Source organism: Vicugna pacos, chromosome X (genome assembly GCF_048564905.1).
Source record: "Vicugna pacos chromosome X, VicPac4, whole genome shotgun sequence".
In the NCBI taxonomy this organism is placed as follows: Eukaryota; Metazoa; Chordata; class Mammalia; order Artiodactyla; family Camelidae; genus Vicugna; species Vicugna pacos.
Genome location: NC_133023.1, coordinates 58,897,183 through 58,923,225, shown reverse-complemented (window position 1 = coordinate 58,923,225; position 26,043 = coordinate 58,897,183). Strand labels below are relative to the sequence as shown.

Genomic DNA, 26,043 nt, shown 5'->3' with positions numbered 1-26,043 from the left:
AACATTTGTGTACATGTTTTTGGACATATGTGCTCATATCTCTTGGGTATATACCAAGGAGTGGAATTTCTGAACCGTGTAGTAATTCTGTGTTTAACTTACTAGGAAATGCCAAACTGTTTTCCACAGTTGTACATCTTAATGTTCCCACCAGCAATGAATGAGGGTTTTAATTTCTCCACATCTTTGCTGACACTTGTTATTTTCTGTTGTATTTATTTTTGAAAAACATGGCTGCTCTAGTGGGTGTAAAGTGATACTGCATTGTGGTTTATTTTATTTTATTTTATTTTTTATTTAAGGAAGCTTATTCGGAACCTGTTTAAAAAGACCAAGCAATACTCAATATAAAATAGATTCAACTGAGACATTTTCAGTATTAGATTATAAATCCTGTAAAATGTGATTAGAGACAGGAGATGAGTAGTGAGAAATAATTTCTAATAGTGAATAAAATTCATTATGTACTGTTTATTGAAAGTTTTGGGGATTCTTCTGCATATTTGCAAATGTCTGTACATTGTGGGGAATCCAACTTTTCTATCATAGCATGAAAGTCAGGATAGCTTTGGTAAGAAAGACCCATGTTAAAATCTTAACTCAATTCTGTGCTTACTTGGAAAGCTAACTCTTGATAATTATCTTCACTGAAAATGAATATTAAAAGTAAAGAAGAATTCAGATCAGTCAATAGTAAATAAGATACCATGTACATTTTAAGTGTTCAGTGTTATTATTGATCAGGGCAAGTGTCATAATGTGGATGTTGTAGTTTCTTGTAAGGCTTTATCTTAGTAGGAGGGAAGGCCATAGTGATAACAGGGTCTCAAATCTTGTAGGACCTGCAAGAAAACCTCAAAGTTTTGGCTTAAATAATTGAATTGTGATAAAATTTATGAAACATAATATACCATTTTAACCATTTTTAAGTATACAGTTAATTCACATTGTTGTACAGTCATCACCACAGCCCATCTCCAGAACTTTTTCATCATCCCAAGTTAAAACTCTGAACTCATTAAACAGTAATTCCGTCTTCCTGCTCCCCCAAACCCTGGTAACTGCTGTTCTACTTTCTGTCTCTGTGACCCTTCTTGGTACTTCTGTATCAGTGGAATTGTACAATATTTATCCTTTTGTGTTTGGCTTATTTCACTTAGGTTAATATCCTTAAGGTTCATGCATTTTGTAGCATGTGTCAGAATTTCATTCCTTTTTAAGGGTGAATATTACTCCATTCATTGTATGCATGAATCACATTTAGTTTATCCATTCATGTGTTGATACACATTTGTGTTGTTTCTGTCTTCTGGCTGTTGTGCATAGTGCTCCTGTAAACATTGGTGTACAAATGTCTGTTTGAATCCCTGCTTTCATTTCTTTCAGGTATATATCTAGAAGTGGAATTCTATTTTTAATCTCTTGAGGAACCACCAAACTTTTTTCACAGTGGCTGCACTATTATGTTTTTTCGTTAATAGTTATCCTAATGGGTGTGAAGTACTATCTCATTATGGTTTTGATTTGCATTTCCCTAATGACTAATAATGTACAGAATCTTTTAACATGTGCTTATTGGACGTTTGTGTATCTTCTTTGGAGAAATGTCTGTTGAAGTCTTTTGTCTGTTTTAAGTTGGGTTGTTTGTTTTTTTGTTTAGTTGTAGGAGTCATTTATAAAATGTTGATATTAATCCCTTATTAGATATATAATTTAGGAATATTTTCCCTTGTTCTATGGGTTGTCTTTTCACTCTCTTGGTAGTGTTCTTTGATGCACAAAAGTTTTGAATTTTGATGAAGTCCTAGTTATCTACTTTTTCTTTTCTTGTATGTTCAAGAAATCATCACCAAATTTAAAGTCATGAAGATTTATTCCTCTGCTTTCTTCTAAGAATTTTATGATTTTACTGTTTATGTTTAGGTCTTTGGTCCTTTTTTTGCATGTGTAATTCTTTTATTGAAGTTAGGTGATTTACAGTATTATGTTACTTGCAGGTGTACAGTGTAGCAGGTCAGTATTTTTACAGTTCATACCCCATTAAAACTTACTACTGGATAATGGCTGTAATTCCCTGTGCTATACAATATATCCTTGTTGCTTATCTATTTTATACATAGTAGTATGTATCTCTTAATCCCATACCCTTAATTTGCCCTGTCCCCAGTCATAACCACCAGTTTGTTTTCTATCTCTGTGAGTCCTTTTCTGCTTTGCTAATATATATTCATTTGTATTTTTTTTTAGATTTCACATAGAAGTAATATCATATAGTATTTGTCCTTCTCTGTCTGAGTTATTTCACTAAGCATAATATTCTTTAGCTCCATCCATGTGACTGCAAATGGCAGAATTTCATTCTTTTTTATGGCTGAGCAATATTCCATTGTATGTATATAATACACACACACACACACGCACATGGTATCTTTATCCATTTGTCTGTTGATGGACATTTGGGTTGCTTCCATGTCTTCGCTATTGTAGATGGTGCTGCTATGAACATTGGGGTGCATGTGTCTTTTCAAATTAGTGTTCTTGTTTTTTATGGATATGTACAATCCCAAATTTTTCTATGAGGCCACCATTACTCTGATACCAAAACCAGACAGACAACTACAAAAAAAGAAAATTTCAGGCCAGTATCTATGATGATTCTAGGTGGAAAATCCTTTCTCTTCCTAGTTATCTGAGTGTTTTTATTGTGAAAGGGGGTTGAATTTTATAAAATGCTTTTTCTCTGTCAATTTAGATGATTATGTCATTTTTTCCCCTTTTTTCTGTTTTATATAGTATATTACATTGATTTATTTTTATGTCACACTTTGCGTTCCTAGGATAAATCCCAATTGGTCATGGTGTATATTCTTTTAATGTGTTATTAAATTCTGTTTGCTGATACTGTGTTTAGAATTTTGCACCAGTATTCACAAGGGATATTGGTTTGTAGTTTTCTTTTCTTTTCTTTTTTTCTTTTGTGATGTCTTTGTGGTGTAAGGGTAATGCTGGCCTCATAGAATGAGTTAGGAAGTATTCCTTCCTCTTCTATTTTTTTTGAAGAGTTTGAGAGGGATTCTTCAGTAGATGTTTGGTAGAACTTACCAACTTATCAGAGAAGCCATTTGGTCCTGGGTTTTTCTTTTTTGGGTGTTTTTGATTGTCAATTCAAGTAAAGAGATTGAATAGTTAACCCTGTCCCCATCCCCCCCAAACAAATACTGGCTTTGGTATTTACCCATGTAGTTACTTTTATCATTGTTGTTTATTTTATAATAAAGCTCTGAATTATACTGTGGTGTTCTTTTATTTCAGCCTGATGGGCTCTCTTTAGCATTTCTCGTAGGACACATAGGCTAGCAGTGAATTCCCTCAGCTTTTGTTTTTTTGGCACATTTCTTCTTCATTTATCAAAGGTACATTTGCTAGATATGAAATTCTTGGTTAATAGTTTTTTTCTCCAGCACTTAAAAATGTCATCTCACTGTTCTCTGGTCTCCATGGTGTTTAGCTGTTTATCTTAATGAAGATCCCTTGTGCTCGTCATTCTCTTGTTGATGTCAAGATTTTCTTTGGCTTTTGACAGTTTAATTATGTTTTGTCTCAGTATAGATCTCTGTTTATGCTACTCAGAGTTAATTGTGCTTCTTTGATTCATGTATTTCATGAAATGTGTTAAGTTTTGGCTGTTATTTCTACTTCTGATCTTCTGCTTCTATCCTCTCCTTCTGTGACTCTCATTGTGAATGTGTTGGCATCTTTGATGGTGTCTCACAGGTCTCTGATGCTCTCTTCATTTTTCTTCATTATTTTATCTTTCCGCTCCTTATAGGTAGTCTTAATGGGGCTGTATTTAAGTTCACTGAATTTTCAAATTTTCTGCTGAACCTCAATAGTGAATTTTTCATTTCTATCATTGTACTTTTCAGTTCTAAAATTTTATTTGATTTCCATTTTATAAATTCTTCTGGATATTTTTTACCTTGATAAGGCATCCTAGTTTCCTTTTTTTTTTCTGGTTCATGGTTTTCTTTAGCTCTTTTTGAGTATAATAAGACAGTTGATTCAAAGTCCTTGCCTACTAATTCCAGCATCTGGGCTTCCACAGGGACAGTTCTGTTAATTTCCTTTTTTCCCCTGTGAATGGGCCACACTTTTCTTGTTTCTTTGCATGCTTGTAACTTTTTTGTTGAAAATGGACATTTTGAATATTGTAATGTAGTAACTGGCAAACACTCTTCCTCCTCCCTAGTGTTTCTTCTTACTGCTTGTTGTGGGTTGTAGTTCTTGTTTAGTGAACTTTATAACCTGTTTTTATTATGACTGTGTTCTTTGTATGTGTGGACACTAAAGTGTTTGTTCTGGTAGATTATTGGTCAGTTAGTCATTTGACAGAGTTTTCCTTAAATGCTTAGAAGCAAAAACAACCAACCAAACAAAAAACAAACAAAAACCCCCTACCAAAACAAAACAACTCTCAATCTTGGCAGATTGGCTCAGTGTTGGAACACTTCTCAGGGCTTAGCCATTTCATTTAAAACTGTTCCCTAGCCCTCACTTCCTGATTGTGTGGAGACTCAAGGTCAACCATAGGTGAAAGCTTACGGCCTTCTCCTATCTTTTCTTGAGCATGTGTCCTGCCCTGGGCATATATGTGGTCTTCCAAATTCTCTGATACATATAGGAGATTTAGAGTCTTTATTCCTCCATGTATCTCTTTCTCCAGCTTCTTCCTCCCCATCCTTTTACATCTGTCTAGTGCCTGGTCCCCTTGCTATCCATTGCCCCAAGTGGCTGTGGATAGTATAATTGCCTTTAAATGCTTTGGACAAACCCTCCTCATCCCAGGAACTTTCTCCTCCAGAGAGCATTCTGAGGTGGGTGAAAGAAAGGCAGACCTATGACTCAGTCTGTCAGATAACCACCAAACAGGTGAAAAACATACAACCACAGTTCTTTGAGAATAAGCTCCGTATTATTTTTTGACATTTGCAGCTTGAACTAGAAATGTGGGCCACTGTCTTCATGGCTGCCAGCTAGCCAAAGAGTGGGTCATGATAGGTGAATACTTTAAAACATTATGGTGCTCTCATTCTGAAGTTCAGCAGCTTTTTCTATTAAGTGCTTCCCTGATGGTTGTAATGTTTTGATTGGATTGTGGAGTTCCCAAAAAGTTGATTCTGACAATTTTTACCAGCATAATTGTTGCTATAGTGGAGAAACAGAATTTAGAGTTGCTTGCTTTTCCATTGTGTATGATGTCATTCCAGATGTGTTTGTTTTAATTCCTATGCCAGTGCCACATTTTGTTAATAACTGTAGCTTTTTATGAAGCCTTGACATCTGCTAGGGCATGAATACCCATATTGTTGTTCTTTGTGCTGTCTTGGCTAATCTTGAACCTGTACTGTCCCATATTATGTAGCTTTTATTTTTTTTTACATTTCTGAATGCTTCAAATCAGTGTTTGGTTCTGTTTTAACACACTTCAAAGGCTTAATGTGAGCCAAGCATTGTTTTAGATAAAGGTTTCTTAAACTTGGCATTATAGACATTTTGGTCCAGATAATGCTTTGTTATGGGAGGCTGTCCTATGCGTGCATTGTATCCTTGGCCTCTACCCAGTAGATACCAGTAGCAGCCCCTCTCCCCTGCCAGTTACGACAACCAAAAATGTTTAGTTGGTTGGTCCCTGTGGGTGGTGGTGGTGTGGGGGTGGCACAATCCTTACATTTGAGAACTACTATTCTAGATGATAGGGATTCACAGAAAATTAATACTGAGCTAAGTGGAGGAGTTAATGGCTCAAATATGCTGTGATATGGTTAAGTACAGTTAAACAGGGGTATGAACCAAGAACTATGGAAGAACAGCAAAAATTGCCTTGGAAAGTTGATGGCAAGTATTTTCCAAAGAGAGAGATGGCAGTTTTGAGTTTGGTCTTAAGGCAAAGTGGTGACATTTTTTAGGAAAGGAGATGTTCTAGGTGGTAGAAAGTCTAGAGACTTGGTAAAAGGGCTCTTGTTTGCCTTGAGAACAGCAAGACGTTAAGTGTGATTGGAGAGGATATGGGTAATTAGAGTTGAAAAAAAGGAAGGCAGTTGGGGTCAGAATTGAAAAGGCTTTTCAATGCTATGCTGTTTCATTTTTTTGCCTTTTAATTATAGAAAAGCATCAAATACTTTAAAAGTCTTTAGAGCAATATGTAGTATGTTCAACTTTTTAAAAAGAACAATAATGATATAGTGAAATGATAAAAAGCACATGGTGGATATTGAACTCAAGAAGATAAACTCTAAAAAGAGAACCCTCGTACAGTGTTGGTGGGAGTGTAAATTGGTGCAACCTCTATGGAAAACAGTATTGAGATTCCTTAATAAACTAAAAATAGAACTACCATATCATCCAGCAATTCCACTCCTGGGTATATATCTGGAAAAAATGAACACTAATTTGAAAAGATACATGTACTCCAGTGTTTATAGTTAGCACTGTTTACAGTAGCCAGGATATGGAAGCAACACAAGTGCCCATCAGTAGACAGTTGGATTAAGAAAGATGTGGTATGTATATATATATATGTGTGTGTGATTGAATATTACTCAGCCATAAAGAAGAATGAAATATTGCCATTTGCAGCAACCTAGATAATGTTATAGACCTAGATAATATTAATGCTTGTGAAATAAGTTAGGCAGAGAAAGACAAATACTATATGATATCATTTATATGTGGAATCTAAAAAAATAATACAAATGAATGTATACAGCAAAACAGAAACAGACTGACAGATATAGAAAAGAAACTAATGGTTACCAAAGGGAGGAGGGACAAATCAGGAGTATGGAATTAACGGATACAAACTACTGTATTTAAAATAGATAAGCAATAAGGATGTACAGTATAGCACAGGGAATTATATCTGTTATCTTACAATAACCTGTAATGGAATATAATCTGCAAAAATACTGAATCACTATGCTGTACACCTGAAACTAACACAATATTGTAAATCAATTATATTTCAGTTTAAGAAAAAAAGAAGATAACTCTAGCCTATAAAGTAGGAAAATAGGAAGAGGTAGAGATTTATATAAAAATAAAACTAGATGTCAAATACGTTCTTAAATCGTATCATTGTTTGTGGAGACTTTTTTTCATCCTCTATTTGTCAAAATTCTTTTATAGTATCAACACTGATGATAGTTCATGGTATTTAAAGCAAGAATGTAGCAGGCAAATGTACAGAGTTGTCTGGTTTTTCAAGCAAATTATGAGAGTGATATATTTTAAACTCTTACCTGCTTTCTTGGATTGAATTTGTAGTCAGATTAACTAAAACTGGACTCCTGTAATAATTCTGTGTCCTGAGAAAAGGAAGATACCTGAAGAAAAGTTAAAATGCTACTGAATTTTTGGTAACTTTTATTTTGATATTATCTCAAACTTATGGAAACGTTACAAGACTAGTACAAAGAATTATTTAGCCTTTGTCTGGAGTCACCATTGTTAACATTTTATCCCAAGTACTTTATCATTTGCACATTTTCTTGTTATATTCATTTACTTTTTTCTGAATCATTTGAGTATAAGTATTAGACATCATGCCCCCTTTTTCCAAATGCTTCAGTATTTCCAAAGGAGAGGAATATTTTACACAATTACAGGGGAATTATCAATTGATAAAATTTATACACTACTCTAACCCAAAATCCATATTCTAAGTTTCCAGTTGGTCTTATAATGTCCTTTAATTAGGAGCAGTTCTTCTGCCTCTCATGGTCTTCCCTGACCATGACATTTTTGAAAAGCACAGGCCATTAAATTTTTTAGAATGTCCATGAATTTGGGTTTCTATGATGCTTCTTCATGATTAGAATAAGGTTATGGATTTTTGGCAGAAGTACAACAGAACTGACAGTGTGTTCTTGTTAATGCATCTTAATAGGAGACACATGATGTCAATTGAACCATTACTGGTGATAATAATTTTTTTGATCACTTGGTTAAATTGATATACACCAGATTCTCTGTGTAAAATTAATTTCCCCCCATTTTTAACCAGTGATTGTGGGGGAGATACTTTGAGATCGTGTGAGTATTTTATTCCTCAGTAAACTTTCACTTACTAGTATTCATTTATTACTATGATTTTTTTTTTAAAAAGATGATTGTCTCATTTCATTTCTTCAAATTTCAGTGGCATTTACAAAGATGTATTTGAAGAAAAATATTTTTTAAAGTTACATTTTCATGGAGAAATGGTAGTGTAAAATAGTAACAGGTCTCAAATTTGAAAATAAATTGCTGTAATGAAACAAATGGGAATGAGAAGTAATAAAATATAATAGAAAACAATAAAAAAGTAACATATGGACAGTTGTATAAAATTGTATGAAAGCTTGCCAATCCCAGATTTGCTCTTTTTGTTGTGATCCTTTTAAGAACAATTTGTAGCAGAATAATCCCCGTGTAACAGTTTGTTGCTTTTCCCATTTTTGTACTTTGGTTCCATTTCTTTTTCTTTGAATAAAAATTATGGATTGTGTTGAATGTTTGTAGTACAAGATAAAAGCCCAGAACTCTGAGCCTTTAAAGCATTTTTATTTATCATGCAGATATTAAAAATAATAGAGACACATTAAAAAAGAACTCTCCAAATCTTGTTACCTTAAAGCAGGATTTCTCAACAGGATCACTGTTGACGTTTTGGGACAGAGAATTATTTATTGTGGTGGGGGACTCTTGTGTGCATTGTAAGGTGTTTAGCATTTGTCACATGTTCCCTGAGGCCCAAGTTGCCTCCACTGAGAGAGAACTACTGGCTTACAACAGTGGTTTGCTTTCCCTTGTCCCATAGTTCTTTAAATTTCTTGGACGTGTGCATTTATAAAGTTCATGTCGTTCTAGTTTTGATTAAATTTGGGAATCGAAGTTTTCACTTAAACTGTTGTAGTTTGCACTGCTAGTTTTTCATCTTTATTTTTGTAAAATACACAGCAAAAATTTAACATTTTAACTATTTTAAGGTATACAATTTAGCGGCATTAAATACATTCAGTGTTGTGTAACCATCACCACTATCTTTTTCATCATCCCAAGGAAAAAACTGTGTACCCATTAAACAGTAATTCTCCATTCCTTCCTCCCTCCATCCCCTGGTAACTTCTATTCTGTTTTCTGTTTCTTTCATAGTTATTTTTAATCCATTTGGTTGTACCATAATTTTCTTAACACTGATTAAAGTTCTAATTTAGTTTTTATAATGTGACAACAACTTCATGCTTTATAACACTTTTTAAAAGATAATTTCTTTAATTTATGTTACTAAGAGAGGGATTAGTGCATCAAAGGTTGTGAGTGTTTATGGTTCTTCGATCATTTACTAATTGTTGGTAAGAGAATTAAATAACTTTGGAACTTTGGGTAATATAAAATAAGTCAAGGTATTTTCAGGTCATTTGATACAATGTTATTAATAGAGTGAAATATTGAAAAAGCACTTGCTTTCTGTAACTTTCAGTTCTGGCTCTTCTGATAGTTATGTAACTCTGGGTCTCAGTTTTATCCTCTTTATCTAGTCCAGCCCCTCATTTTAAAGTGCTTTTAGCTCTAAAATTTTGTCCCTATGAACTTTTGGGTTATAAAACAATCCTATGACATAGGCTAGATAAAAAGAGAGAGAGGTAGTAGCGTTTCAGAAACACAGTTTGGGTTGGATCTCCTTAAGTGAGCTAGACTTTTCCTTTAGTCCAAGGACAGGATTGTGTGAATTACAATGAGGGGATGTTGGCATCAGTACATTACAGAAGAAAAAGGAATTGCTAATTAGTTATAGTATCTAGGAGTAGACATGGAGCTGACTTACTCTTTAAGTCAAATATGAAGTTGTATAGATGATCCCTTTCAGAAGCAAATTTAATAACTGAAAAGTATCCTAACAGTTATCTTACAGTTAAGTTTTCTAATTTTACAATTGAGGAAATTGAGCTCTACCAAGGTTGCAATTTGCTTAAGGTCATACTCTAATTAGTAATTAGAACTAGAACCAAGATTATTTGACTCCCAGTGCAGGGTTCTTGATGCAGTACTTTGTTTTTAATAATCCATTCGAATTTTTCTGTGTATTTTGCAAACAATTCAGTAAGAAAGTAGAATATTTTTCTGTCAAGTGTGTCATAACTTTTGTTCAAGAAATAAAGAATACTTGTTATTTCTTAAAGTGATTTTTGCATTTTTCTATCACTACGACAATCTCAAGGACATAAATTAGCTATAGTTCTGTTATGACACTGGGTTATTTAGAATCTTCTTGATTCCTTGTATTTTGTTCCCGTGTTTCAGAGTTGTTTCATTATTATTTAAATTAAGATGAGGTGATTATTTACTAAAATCACTACAGTATAGCTCAGAGAGGCTAAGGGAGCTTTCCAAGGGTGTGCAATTAATCAGTGACATAGTTATTTTTGATCAGAAAGTTTCCTTTTCTAGTATCAAAGTAGTTTATGCCCTTTGTTGCATTGTGAAGTTTCTACTTTGCATAACTGGCATACTTCACAATTTTGATGTATAATTGGCATGCTTCTTAATTCTGTAAATGGTTACCTAAAAAATTGTGACACTACTGTCTACAGGCCACTATTGTAGGATATAAGACAGTGAACTCAGTATTAAAATAATAGCTTCTATATATTTAAATTTTTTATTCTGAAAAATTATAAACATATTCAAAAGAAAGAAATAGAACTCCGCAAGTACCTGTCACCATCTTAAACAATTATCATCTCGTGGTAAGTTGAATTTTCTGTATACCTATCCAAGTTCTCGTCACTGGATTACTTTGAAACAAATTCCAGACATCGTATTATTGTATTGAAGTTTTTTTTAAACAAACTATACCATGGAGTATTCACCTGAAACGAATTAGAATTTGCAAAAGGACAAATGGATCTTTTTTTCTTTCAATGTCAATATAAAGAACAGGTTGCCTTCTTGATTTTTGTTAAGTTATAGTGTTTTAGGTGTTTGGCATCCATCATAATTGAAAGAAGCTGTTATACTCTCACATTACTGAAGTATAAAATTTTCAACATTTTATTATGAACAATTTCAAACTTTCAGCACTGTTGAAAGAATTTTACATATACTCACCACCTAGGTTCTACGTTTAACATTTTACTACACTTATTTTATCACATATTTATCCATTTATCAAACTCTTCATTGATGCAGCAGTTCATCCTATCTTCTTACTCATTTCAAAGTAAATTCCAGAGATCAGTATAACTGAGGTTCAGTTTTTAAAGTTATCTTTTCAACTTTGTTTTTCAACTAGGTTTTTTTCAGATTTCTTTTTTGTGTAAACTTTATTGTTGTGAGTGGCTATTTATATCTGAAGTCCTGTGTTGTGACCACTCATAGTCTCCATGGTTCCAGTGGTTTCAGTGCTTCTCATTTTGAACTTTGCTTTCATACACCATGAACCTTTATTAGAATATTTAGGTTATGTACCAGTAATTCATATTTAATCAAAACTAAGCAGAATGAATAATGAGGGTTTTGCACATGTGTTTCCACTGATATTTTAAAAAAAATCTATTCTAGGAAGACATTGTGTGTCCCATTGTGGTACGCTAAACTAATATGCTATTTTAGGACTCTCTTTTAGAATTTTCCATTAAACAATAACTCTGAGGGCCAGAAGTCACTGTTTCAGTGTTTAGCACTTCTTTGATCTTGGTATTCTGTAAAATGCCTAAATATTCTTTGATCTCCACATGACTACATACCTTGTGACTGAAAAAACTATTTTTACCACATTATGAACTTTTTAAAGGCTCATAATAGCCATATAGTAAATGCTTATTGAATAAATAAAGGAGGTAAATTTGTCAATTCTTTACTTAATTTTTTGAAGTTTTTCTTTACCTTTTATCATCAAACTTGTATGAAGGACGGAAGGATGCTTTTGCTCTATGTAGAGCAAATTGAAATAAGTTTACATTCTAAATAGTTCATTAGCATATTTTCAGACTTGAGTTATTTAATGTAAACAGAAATAAGAGAGTTCTGAAACATGTATATTCTGAATTAGTTATTTAATTGGGGAACATTTCAGATAAAAATATAATATGAACATCTCTGCCCCTACCACCTAGCTTCATGAAATCTTATGTTTGCTTCAGATTTCTTTTAAAGAAATAAGACATCACAGATAGAGATGAAGTCTCATGGATTTTAAAATATTTTCTCAACATGTATACATGTATGGATAAGTTTCTACATATTTAAAAACATTATTTAGAATCTTTTCAGTTTCATGAGTTTATTTAAGTGATACCATACAGTACATATGATTCTGCAACTCCCTTTTTTGGTTCAGTGTTGTTTTTGGGATTTTGAGGTAGATCTGCACTGTTCAATAGCAACTACGATCTGTGGCTATTGAGCACTAGAAATGTAGCTAGTGTGAATTAATATGTGCTGGAAGTGTATTTGCATACAGGATTTTGAAAACTTAGTACAGAAAAAATGTAAAATATTTCATTGCTAATTATTTTACATTGACTACATATTGAAATGATAATTTGGATATATTGGGTTAAATAAGATATTCAAATTAATTTCACCTGCTTCAAATTAATTTCACCTGCTTTTTCTTTTTTTTTTTAAATGTGGCCTCTAGAATATTTTAAGTTATATTTGTGGCTTACAGTATGTCTCTGTTGAACAGCACTGATCTAGAGTGCTCACTTTTCATTAGTTTTGAGTTCTACGGGTACACTATAATTTATCTACCTACCATTGGTGAATATTTAGAACTTTTTTCTAATTTGGTGCTTTAAAATAAATGTTACCAAGAACCTTCTTAAATGTGTCTCCTTTGCACATATGCTACAGTTTCTTTAGGTAGTCAATTTCATTTTTTATTTTTTATTGTAAGATAATTGCCAAATTGATCTCCATACTGGTTTTACTAATTTACACTTCAGCTGGCAGTCTGAGAATTTTCTTATTCTATAGTTCTTCATCCTGGTCAATGTGTTTTTGTAGACAACTATAACAGCACTTAAATTACCAGCACAAACAAGTATTGGTAATTTTTTAAATGAATATAAGTGTCAGCTTACTTCTCTTAGCTAACCTTTTTCATAATAGTCAATGCACATAGCCCTTTTGTTCCCCTGTGCTATTTGTGTTCTGAATAAATAAAAATTGATTTTAAAATTTAGCAGCCATATCCTATTAGTAGGCAGCTGCATATAAAAAGTGTATCTATTTTTTAGGGCTGATAGCTTGGAAAAAAACTTCTAGCATCTTTACATGGTGGAATATTATGCTGCCATTAAAATTTATGTTTTGGAAAATATTTAATGATGCAGGAAAATACTCACTTTATATTAAAGGAGAGAAAAGTTTATAAAGCAGTAAAGTAACCATTCAATTTTGTTAAAACCAAACATCTGTGTTAACATTTTCCCCTCTAATTACCTTTGGATGGTGGGATTTTAGGTGACATTATATTTTGTACTTCACACTTTTTCTTACATTCTACTTTCTATAGTGGTCTTGTTAGGGAAGGAGGATGTAGAGGGGAGTTCTTAGCAACAATAAGCTAAAACTTCCACACTTGGAATATTATTATAGGAGAGAGTAAATGAACTGTAATTGTTCTCATTTTAAATGTTAAATATCAGGCTTTCCTTAAGATACAAATGAAGCAAAACCATATTATTGTTCACTCATTGTTTTTCCTGTATTAGAGGAATTTTTCAAAGAATATCTTATAAATTATTTAGGCATTGTCATTTAACTTCAGTAAGAAGTTCACTTGCATTTGGTATTTTCTACTCTTGGGGAGAGGAAATAATGGAAAATGGATTCATCTCCAGTCCTCTGGAATAAAATTCAGACAATTTGAGCTATGGTCTCAACTTGCTTTAACTTGGAATTACATGATTGAGGGATAGATTTTGGTTTGAATTCAGTTCTCTAGCTTTGTAACCTTTGGAAAGTTATCCAGCATCTGAGTTAATTTTTCATCTGTGTGATAGAGACAATAATACTGAAATGAAAATCAATGATATGTCTAGCATAGTATAAGCCCTTACCAAAATTGAGTTGCTTTCTCTTCTCCTTTCCTATTTTTCAGAGTGAATACATTTAATAGCTGGAGACAGAAATGATTAGGTATGCATTTCATGAAAAGAGATATGGATAGCTCTAATGTATGTATCAAAAAGTATAAAAGATAACAATATAAGCTGATGCTAATTTCTCATACCTTCCACCTCAGGTGTCTGTCGTCTAGAGCATTGAGTTCACTACATTCTAAAGATAAGCCAAACACTATTTTCAAAAATGATCTAATCTGTTTATATATCTTTTGCCTTTGGAATGACAGTTTTATTGCTCCTGTAAAAAAGTTAATACTATCTCAGATCTTAATCAGCAGTTGTCAAAACTCCATTTAGCTAGTGCTGGCATTGCAGACTTTATCTGATTCAGTTTTTATTGATTAGGAAAATAAGCTTTATTTTTATCTGGAGGACTTTTTAGGACTCACTGAAAATTGAGTTGTGGTCCACAAATGAAATGATTTCACTTATGACTTATAGATAGGCTTAAAGCACTGAATATTTAGCTATAGATACAGAAATATGTGACTTTGAATATGTGACTCTCTCAGAAAACTTAGGTTTGGTTTTTCTCCCTTTTACTCTTTACCAAAAGAGAAATTAGAATCTTATCTAAACTGGGTTTAAGTACTTTTTGCATTACAATATATAGGGATGCAGATTCACTCTGAAATCAACTTCTAGAGGAAAACATATTTTGTTACAATGGGTAAAGTAAAATTGCATTTCTGCTTCATCTGAAGGTAGTTTGTATTTTAATCTACTTAAATCTAAATTCATTCCCTTTGAGCTAAAATGTGACTTCATCCTGATAAAAACCCTCCAAAGATTTCTGTTTTGAAAGAACTTGGTATGCTTCTGTTAGAAAATAAAGGCAGCAATACTTGTACTTATTTTTTTGTTTGAGTGAATAGAATGTATTGAATTTAGATAGATGAGACTCAAATGGAATAAATCTAAGCTTTTCAAATATTTGTCATATTTCCTACCCTCAACTGATCTTTATTTTTCCTTGATTCTGTATAAAACCTTTTTACCTTTCTCTTTTAATACCAGAAACGTGTGGTTCAGTGTTTGGTTTCCCAAGCTATTCTTCAGGAAATTCATGACTCTAGCAAACTCTGCTTCTCAAAATGGAGGTTAGTAGGTACTGGAAATAAGGTTAAGAGATTAAGCCCTAGCTCATACAATTTAATAAGAAAAAACCAAACAATCCAATCCAAAAATTGGCAGAAGACTTAAACAAACAGTTCTCCAGTGAAGACATATGAATGACCAATAGGCACATGAAAAAATGCTCAATATCCCTAATTGTCAGAGAAATGCACATCAAAACTACAGTGAGGTATCACCTCACAGCATTCAGAATGGCCATCATTCAGAAGTCCACAAACGATAAATGCTGGAGAGGCTGTGGATAAAAGGGAACCCTCCTCCACTGTTGGTGGGAATGTAGTTTGGTGCAGCCATGATGGAAAACAGTATGGAGATTCCTCAAAAAACTAAAATTAGACTTACCATACAACCCAGCAATCTCACTCCTGGGCATATCCAGAAGGAACCCTAATTCAAAAAGATACATGCACCCCAATGTTCATAGCAGCACTATTTACAGTAGCTAAGACATGGAAACAACCTGAATGTCCATCGACAGATGACTGGATAAAGAAGCTGTGTATATTTATACAATGGAATACTAGTCAGCCATAAAAAATGTAAAACAATGCCATTTGCAGCAACATGGATATCCCTGGAGAATGTCATTCTATGTGAAGTAAGCCAGAAAGAGAAAGAAAAATGCCATGTGATATCACTTACATATGGAACCTAAAAAAAAATGAACTTATTTACAAAACAAACAGACTCACAGACAGAGAAAACAAACTTATGGTTACCACAGGGGAAGGGGAGTAGGAAGGGATAAATTGGGAGTTTGAGATTTGCAGATACTAACTGCTATATATATAAAATAGGTAAACAAGAAGTTTATACTGAATAGTGCAGGGACCTATAGTCAATATCTTGTAATAACTTATGGAGAAAAAGAATATCAAAATGAATATATGTATGTACCTATATAACTGAAGCACTGTGCTGTACACCAGAAACTGACACAACATTGTAAACTGATTATACTTCAATAAAATATATATATATATATATATATATATATATATATATATGTGTGTGTGTGTGTGTGTGTGTGTGTGTGTGTGTGTGTGTTTTAGCCCTAAAAGAAGCTATATAAAAGTTACATGTATCAGATTTTAAAAAATTAGGAAATTCACAGTTATAGGGATCGTTCCCCTTTCTTCTCTAGATTATTCCTGGCATAATTAATAGTGTTTCTTCACTATTAGGTTGTGAGTTCCTTAAAGTCAGGTCTTATGTATTTATTTTTATTGCAATACCAAGTACTCAGTATATATTCAGCATTTGGTAACTACTGTAGGATGAATAAGTGAATCTTACTCCTCATCAGTAAAAAGTGAAATCTGACTGATTTGGATTAGAACCCTTATGTCAGTTTGGGAAGAGTTTAAATGGAAGTTTTTTAGGCAAGAGATATTTATAAAGCTGATCTGAATTGCCTTTGTTTTGAAATTTTATTGCTTTACAGATACTTTAAAGTATTTTTCAAAAAAGCTTGAATGATTAGTAAGCTGTATTTGTTAGTCCAATTTGCTCACGTTATTACTCCTAAATTATGGCTCATCTTTCTACTGAGGCATCAGCCCACTGAAAGAAACAGACCCATATAACTTTTTTAGATGTTAAAGTCAGACTGGAAAATTAGAAACTCAGAATGTTAGCCATTTCTGAATCTCTTTTTATTGAGTCATTGTGAAATTATAAGAAAATAATTTAATAGTTAAAGAAGATACGATATTTGCGTTCTGATATTTGATATTAGTTTAAATTTTCCAGGATTGGCACCATCAATTGAAAAGAAATGAAGAAGTTTAACCAGAGCGACAGGGAATGAATTGTTGTTTGGGGGTAAGATTGTCATAGAGTTAGGTTACACATACAGGACAAGATACTCGAATATTAGAATGAGTACACACAGACCAGGAACTGTAGTTGTCTTGAGATTGGAGGATAGAGTTGACTTTGAAGAGGTTTTGTTTTGTTATTTTGTACTCCTCATCTAACAGAGTGCAGAACTTACTCATTTTCACTTGTTTCTTCTTAGTTGAGTCCTCTCTTCATGCTAATCTTTGCATAACTTTAATAGCTAGGCATGTGTTACATAGTTTCTGACCAGTTCCTTTTGAATTCTTCAGTTTACTTCTATAAAGTCTTAAGGTGGCTTCTACAAAATTTAGAACCACCATTCTGTTTTTTAACTCAGATAAATTAGATCTCAGTTTTTGTGAAAGAAAAGATTGCCTCATTTTTGTTTTTAGAGAAGTATTCAGTGGTATTCAAGAGGTTTGTAGTGGCTCTTTGTATTCAGTATACTTACTTATGAAGGCTTTTTAATATATCTTGTTTTGGGACTCAAAGAGAAAGTCTTAGATTTTAGTAGTGCCTTGTTTGTTGTGGTAAATTTTGGATTCTGTTTTCAGAAAAGTAAAATTGATCTTCTAAGATGATTATTTTATGGTACCCATGCCAGATATGACTTGTCATCTCATATATTTAATTTTTATGTCCTTAGATGACTAGGAGGCCTGAATGACTTTTTGAGATGTTGTGAAATAGATACCAGTGTTTTTCCTGTTTCAGTACTTTTTTTTCCCCCTCCCTTTTTTTCTTTTCTTTTCTTTTTTGTTTGTTGTATTTCCAGAAATTCTTCAAGTATAAAATGTTAATACTTCCCAAGGGTCAAGAGAAGCATGTGAATTTAAAAACTCTAGGTCTTTTAGAGGATACTTAGAGGGGTCTCTGAAGAATTAAAAGGGATAATACCATTTACCTTCCCTTATTTGTGACACAAACTTTCCATCAGACTGTCTGACACATTGGTCCTTCCTATGTCCCACTACAAAATTAATGTTGAACAATTAATGTTAAGTAGAAAGAGTAATATAATAATAAGAGTCAGGTAGAGTTGAAGGCCAAAAAAGTCTTGTTATAGAGAATAGACATTGTAAAATTGTATTGTAAAATCTTGTGCCCTGGGTGAACATGAAAGTTTGGACACTTGATTTTTTTTCTTAATACTAAATTAGAATTTTTCAGAAAGTAGAGCTTCATGAAAGACTTGATATCCTAGGGTGAGATCCTGGGTGGAAGGAACCTGTGCTTTTTCTACCTCATTTATAATATAATCAGTGTTTACTACCACTTCACCTCAAAAGGCAACAAAGTAATTATCTAGCTTGACAGGTAAGTTTTAAAAAGATACAGATAACTGTTTATTTTAATGTCTGTTTCCATGCTATAGTTTTATAATCTGTGCCGAACCAAAAAGTTAAAGCAATAATAGTTTGATTACTCCTGATTGCTGCTTTTAAAGCTAAAGATTTTCAAATATTATTTTCAGCTCATGTTAAACTTTTTGTTTGAGTCAGTTTTTTCCCCTAATTCTTGTTCAGTGTAGAGATTGTATGAAAGGTCAAAATTCAAGTGCAATTGCTGTCAAAAGATCTATAAGCAACTCAGTTAATATCCAGTTCACTTAAGAAAAACTTTATTGATATAAATCACAAACTACAGTTTATCCATTTAAACAGTACAGCTCATTGGTTTTAGTATATTCACAGATCTGTACAGCCATTATCATCACTCCAACAAGAAACCCCATACCAATTAGTGGTCACTCCTCGTTTTTCCCCATGTTTCTATCCCAGATCCTGACAACCACTATTTTACCTTCTACCTCTAGGGACTTGCATATTTTGAACATTTCATATAAAAGAGATCATACAATATGTGGTCTTTTGTGACAGGCTGCATTCATTTAACATAATACTTTCAAGATACATCCATGTTGTACCATGACTCAGACCTTCATTCCTTTTTATTGGTGAATAATATTCCATCTATCATTTGATGGATATTTGGTTTGTTTCTACTTTTTGGTTATTATGAATCATGCTGCTATGAAAATTTGTATATGAATTTTTGTGTGGGCATTTATTTTCATTTCTTTTTGGAATTCTGGGTCATATGGAAACTGTTTAACTTTTTGAGGAATTGTCAAAACTTTTTCAAAGTACCATTTTATGTTCACATCAGCAGTGTATAAGGGTTCCAGTTTTTCTACATCCTCACCAACATCATGTATTGTCCATCTTTTTAATTATGTCCATTCTGGTGGGTGTGAAGTAGTATCTTTTGTTTTTATTGTAATAAAATATATACAATATTTATCATTTTAACCATTTGTAAATGTGCAATTCATAGCATTAAGTACATTCACAATATGTAAAAATCACCACCATCTATACCGAAAACTTTTATCATCCCCAACAAAAGCTCTGTACTCATCTTTAAAGTCTCTTTGGTAAATGGTGCTGGGTCAGTCATCCATATGTGAAAGAAAGAAGGTTGGACCCTTACCTCATACCATATACAACAACTAAAATTGGATCAAATACCTAAATTTCAGAGCTAAAATTGTGACACTCTTAGGAGAAAACATAAGGGCTAATCTTCATGACCTTGAATTTGGCCATGGTCTCTTAAATAAGATGCAAAAAACACAGGCAACAAAAGAAAGATACATATAATTTGAACCCTTACAACTCGGGAATAAAAAGACAGCTCAGTTAAAAAGTGGACAAAGTGTTAGCTACTATATGTAATTTTAAAAAAGTTTCTTTTGTATAGCACAGGGGACTATGCTCAATATCTTGTAATAGCCTTTAATGGAAAAAAATGAAAACGAATATATGTATGTGTATGCAGGACTGGGAAATTGTGCTGAACACCAGAAATTAACACATTGTAATTGACTGTACTTGAATTAAAGAAAAGTGGACAAAGGACTTGAATAGATATCTCTTTGCTTTTTGTGATAAAATGCACATAATTAACATAAACCTTTTTAAGTGTACATTTCAATGGGGTTAAGTATATTTTTATGTTGCTGTGCAGCGAATCTCCAGAAATTTTTCATCTTGTGAAACTGAAACTCTATACTCTATAAAAAACAGCTCCCCATTTCCCTTGGCATCCCTTTGTTTATAATCATGTCTTTATGTTTAAAGTGGGCTTCTTGTAGATAGCATATATTTGAATCTTAGTTTTAGTCCACTCTGACACCTGACTGTATCCACTTGACAGTCTGACTCACTGACTCTTAGTTGGTGTATTCAGATCATTCACATTTAAAGTGAATTTTGATATAGTTGGATTATTATCTACTACGTATATAACTTTTTTATTCATTGCACTTGTTTTCCTTTTTAATCTTTTTTGCCTTTGTGGTTTTCTTTTTTCTTAACATTTTTTAAACATTTTTTATTGATTTATAATCATTTTACAATGTTGTGTCAAATTCCAGTGTAGAGCACAATTTTTCAGTTATACATGAACATATATATATATTCATTGTCACATTTTTTTCTCTGTGAGCTACCATAAGATCTTGTGTATATTTCCCTGTGCTATACAGTATAATATTGTTTATCTATTCTAAATTTTGAAATCCCGTCTATCCCTTCCCACCCTCCGCCCCCTTGGCAACTACAAGTTTGTATTCTATGTCTATGAGTCTGTTTCTGTTTTGTATTTATGCTTTGTTTGTTTGTTTGTTGTTTTAGATTCTACATATGAGCAATCTCATATGGTATTTTTCTTTGTTTTTCTGGCTTATTTCACTTAGAATGACATTCTCCAGGGGCATCCATGTTGCTACAAATGGTGTTATGTTGTCGGTTTTTATGGCTGAATGGTATTCCATTGTATAAATATACCACATCTTCTTTATCCAGTCATCCGTTGATGGGCATTTAGGCTGTTTCCATGTCTTGGCTATTGTAAAGATGCTGCTATGAACATTGGGGTGCAGGTGTCCTTTAGAAGTAGGGTTCCTTCTGGATATATGCCCAGGAGCGGGATGACTGGGTCATATGGTATGTCTATTCCTAGTCTTTTGAGGAATCTCCATACTGTTTTCCACAGTGGCTACACCAAACTGCATTCCCACCAGCAGTGTAGGAGGGTTCCCTTTTCTCCACAGCCTCTCCAGCATTTGTCATTTGTGGACTTTTGAATGGTGGCCATTCTGACTGGTGTGAGGTGGCACCTCATTGTAGTTTTGATTTGCATTTCTCTGATAATTAGTGGTACTGAACATTTTTTCATGTGCCTATTGATCATTTGTATTTCTTCCTTGGAGAATTGCTTGTTTAGGTCTTCTGTCCATTTTTGGATTGGGTTGTTTGTTTTTTTCTTCTTAAGTCGTATGAGCTGCTTATATATTCTGCATATCAAGCCTTTGTTGGTTTCACCGTTTGCAAAAATTTTCTCCCATTCTGTAGGTTGTCTTTTTGTTCTACTTACGGTTTCCTTTGCTGTGCAGAAGTTTGTAAGTTTAATTAGGTCCCATTTGTTTACTCTTGCTTTTATTTCTATTGCTTGGGTAGACTGCCCTAGGAGAACATTTTTGAGATGTATGTCAGATAATGTTTTGCCTATGTTTTCTTCTAGGAGGTTTATTTTGTCTTGTCTTATGTTTAAATCTTTGATCCATTTTGAGTTTATTTTTGTGTATGGTGTAAGGGAGTGTTCTAGCTTCATTGATTTACATGCTGCTGTCCAGTTTTCCCAACACCATTTGCTGAAGAGACTGTCTTTATTCCATTGTATGTTCTTGTCTTCTTTGTCGAAGTTTGTGGGTTCATTTCTGGGCTCTCTCTTCTGTTCCATTGGTTCATATATCTGTTTTGTACCAATAGCATCTATCTTGATGACTGTAGCTCTGTAGTATTGTCTGAAGTCTGGGAGAGGTTATTCCTCCAGCCTCTTTCTTTCTCTTCAGTAATGCTTTGGCAATTCTAGGTCTTTTGTGGTTCCCTATAAATTTTATTATGATTTGTTCTAGTTCTGTGAAAAATGTCCTGGGTAATTGGATAGGGATTGCATTAAATCTGTAGGTTGCCTTGGGCAGTATGACCATTTAACAATATTGATTCTTCTAGTCCAGGAGCATGGGATATCTTTCCATTTTTTAAAGTCCTCTTTAATTTCCTTAATCAGTGTTTTATAGTTCTCCGTGTATAAGACTTTCACCTCCTTCATTAGATTTTTTCGTAGGTATTTTATTGCTTTGGGTGCTATTTTATTTTTTATTTTATTTTGGTTTTTTTTTGAGATTTAGACAAATTTATTGAAAGATACAGGATGTTAGCAGGGAAGTCAGTCATTCAGTGGTATATTACATCATGCCACTACCTTGAATATATAATTTTAAAATTAAAAATATATATTTCATAACTAAGCCTTTGGTCAAAAAAATTAAAGTCATTTAGCACATTTGTGAAAGGCCAATAAGAAATGGATTTTGAACATTAAAAAGACCAAGTCACTGAATTAAACAGCAGCAACCCCTGCTAATCTAGAATCCCGCTGTTTTGAATGTAGAAGTGTCTGTGCAGAGCTAGTCATTGATTTCAGCAATCAGTATTGGGCAGGCACATTTGTCAGTGGTGGTGGCAGAACTGGAGAGCTGGGCTTGTCAGTTGAGCATGTCCCAGAGAGAGTAGCAACAGAGGGCAATCCAGCAGGCTGTGAGGCAGGTAGATGTGCCCAGGTCATTCCTTCTTTGGTCTTCCATGACATACACTGTGGTTTTAGGAGGCTCCTGAGATCCGCCCTCCCAGCTGTACTGTGGGTATCCTTGGCTGGGGTATCCCTGAGGAGGTGGGTAGGGTCCATTCACAGGTCCTGGAGGGTAGGCCGCAGGCCCCATTGGTTGTTGTGGATAAGGTGGGTATGGGGCCATCTGGCCGGGGCCTGGATACGGTGGAGGGTTCCCTTGGTTCATCAGGTACCTGCAGACTCTCTTCTCTATGAATCTGCTGGGCACTGCTTTGGTTGGGACCCAACGGGATCAGAGGAGACCTCAAAAGTCACGCCGCACCTGCTATGGAGCGAGTGAAGAGTAGAGGCACGCCTGATGTCCTGGGTGCTATTTAAAGGAGATTCTTTCTTTCTTTTCCTGTTGATTCATTGTTAGTGTAAAGAAATGCAACTGATATTTGTACATTAATCTTGTAACCTGCTACCTTGCTGAATTCTTCAATTATTTCTGGTAGTTTTTGTGTGGACCTTTTAGGGCTTTCTTTATATAGTATTATGTCATCTGCATATAGGGACACTTTTACCTCTTGGTTTTTTTTTTTTACATTTTTTATTGATTCATAATCATTTTACAGTGTTGTGTCAAATTCCAGTGTTCAGCACAATTTTTCAGTCATTCATGGACATATACACACTCATTGTCACATTTTTTTCTCTGTGATTTATCATAACATTTTGTGTATATTTCCCTGTGCATTACAGTGTAATCTTGTTTATCTATTCTACAATTTTGAAATCCCAGTCTATCCCTTCCCACCCTCTACCCCCCCCCGGTAACCACAAGTCTGTATTCTCTGTCCATGAGTCTATTTCTGTCCTGTATTTATGCTTTGTTTTTGTTTGTTTTTGTTTTTTAGATTCCACATATGAGCGATCTCATATGGTATTTTTCTTTCTCTTTCTGGCTTACTTCACTTAGAATGACATTCTCTAGGAGCATCCATGTTGCTGCAAATGGCGTTATGTTGTCGGTTTTTATGGCTGAGTAGTATTCCATTGTATAAATATACCACATCTTCTTTATCCAGTCACCTGTTGATGGACATTTAGGTTGTTTCCATGTTTTGGCTATTGTAAATAGTCCTGCTATGAACATTGGGGTACAGGTGTCATCCTGAAGTAGATTTCCTTCTGGGTACAAGCCCAGGAGTGGGATTCCTGGGTCATATGGTAAGTCTATTCCTAGTCTTTTGAGGAATCTCCACACTGTTTTCCATAGTGACTGCACCAAACTGCATTCCCACCAGCAGTGTAGGAGGGTTCCCCTTTCTCCACAGCCTCTCCAGCATTTGTCATTTTTGGATTTTTGAATGACGGCCATTCTGACTGGTGTGAGGTGATACCTCATTGTAGTTTTGATTTGCATTTCTCTGATAATTAGTGATATTGAACATTTTTTCATGTGCTTTTTGTTTACCTCTTGTTTTCCAATTTGGATCCCTTTTATTTCTCTCTCTTGCCTGATTGCTGTGGCTAGGACTTCCAAGACTGTGTTGACTAGGAGTGGTGGTAGTGGGCATCCTTGTCTTGTCCCAGATTTTAGTGGGAAGCTTTTGATTTTTTCACCGTTGAGTACTATGCTGGCTGTAGGTTTGTCATATATAGCTTTTATTATGCTGAGATATGTTCCATCTATACCCACTTTGGTGAGAGTTTTTTTTATCATAAATGGGCATTGAATTTTATGAAATGCTTTTTCTGCCTCTGTTGATGATCATGTGGTTTTTGTCCTTTCTCTTGTTGATGTGATGTATTACATTGATGGATTTGGCGTATGTTGAACCACCCTTGTGTCCCTGGAATGAACCCCTCTTGGTCATGATGTATAATCTCTTTTATGTGCTGTTGGATTCTGTTTGCTAATACTTAGGCAGGGATTTTTGCATCTATGTTCCTCAGTGATATTGGTCTGTAATTGTCTTTTTGGGTTGTGTCTTTGCCTGGTTTTGGTATTGCCTTTGGTTTTAATTGAACACTTTATGTGATTTCCTTTTCTTTCCTTTTTAACGTACAAATTATACTTCTTTAAAAAATTTTATTGGTTGCCTTATAGTTTGCCATGTATATTTAAAACTAGTCTAAGTCTATTTTCAAATAACACTATACCACTTTGCAAGTAGTGTAGATACCTTATAGCAATATTCTCAACTCCTCTCCTCTGTAAGCTCTAATCACCTAATGCATTTTTTGCTATTATTAGTTTGAGCAGTTAGTTATTAGGTCAGTTAAGAATAAGAAACATAAAAGATGCTATTTTACCTTCATTTGTTCCTTCTCTCATGCTCTTCCTTCCTTATGTAGATTTGTATTTCTGACCTATATAATTTTCTTTCTCTCCAAAGAACTTTAAACATTTCTTGCAAGTGAGATCTACTGGCAACAAATTCCTTCAGTTTTTGTTTGTCTGAGAAAGTCTTTATTTTTCTTTCACCTTTGAAGGATCATTTTGCAGGATACATTATTGAAGCTTGGTGGGTTGTTTTTTCCTCAGCAGTTTAAATATTTCACTCCACTCTTACAGCTTGCATGGTTTCTGACAACATTTCAGGTGGAATGCTTATCTTTATTCCTGTATAAATAAGAATTTATTTTTCTTCTGGCCTTGAAAAAGATTTTTCTTTTTGTCTTTGGTTTTCTGTTGTTTCCATGTGATATAGGTAGGTGTAGGTATTTGGTGTTTATCGTGCTTTGTATCCTGCATCTATGGTATCTGTAATTAATTTTGGAAGGATTTCCATCATTTTTATTTCAAACATTTCTTCTGCTGTTTTCCCTCTTCTCCTTTGTATTCCCATTACGTTTATGTTAAACTTCAGTAATTGTCCTACGGTTATTAGTTTTTCTGTTCGTTTTATGTCTTCTTTTTTCTGTTTGCATTCCAGTTCAGAAAGTTTCTATTCACATGTCATCATCATCACTGATTCTTTCCTCTTCAGTCTCATGATTCTTTCTTTGGCTCTGTCCAGTCTATTGATAAGCCCATGAAGGGCATTCTCTTTTTCTTTTATGGAGTTTTGGATTTATAGCATTTTATTTTGTTTATTTATTCAAGTTTTCATCTCTCTGCTTACATTACCCAGCTATTCTTGCACATTGCCTACTTTTTCCATTAGAGTCCTTATTCTATTAGTCATAGTTATTTTAAGTTCCT

At 33.8% G+C, this 26,043-nt stretch overlaps 2 protein-coding genes across 8 annotated transcripts in view; one reads left to right on the top strand and one right to left on the bottom strand.

Moving 5' to 3' along the window:
- Window positions 1–26,043, top strand: part of ATRX (ATRX chromatin remodeler) — a 237,155-nt gene that overhangs the window by 10,916 nt on the left and 200,196 nt on the right. The gene's annotated exons all lie outside the window — the stretch shown is intronic.
- Window positions 22,768–23,076, bottom strand: CYSTM1 (cysteine rich transmembrane module containing 1). The gene has a single exon (XM_072956706.1). The coding sequence runs from the start codon at window positions 23,074–23,076 to the stop codon at window positions 22,768–22,770; it is 309 nt and encodes a 102-aa protein (XP_072812807.1).

What these genes read in the sequence shown, in the direction of transcription:
- CYSTM1 (XM_072956706.1), bottom strand. Translation starts at nt 23,076, where the DNA reads ATGAACCAAGGGAACCCTCCACCGTATCCAGGCCCCGGCCAGATGGCC.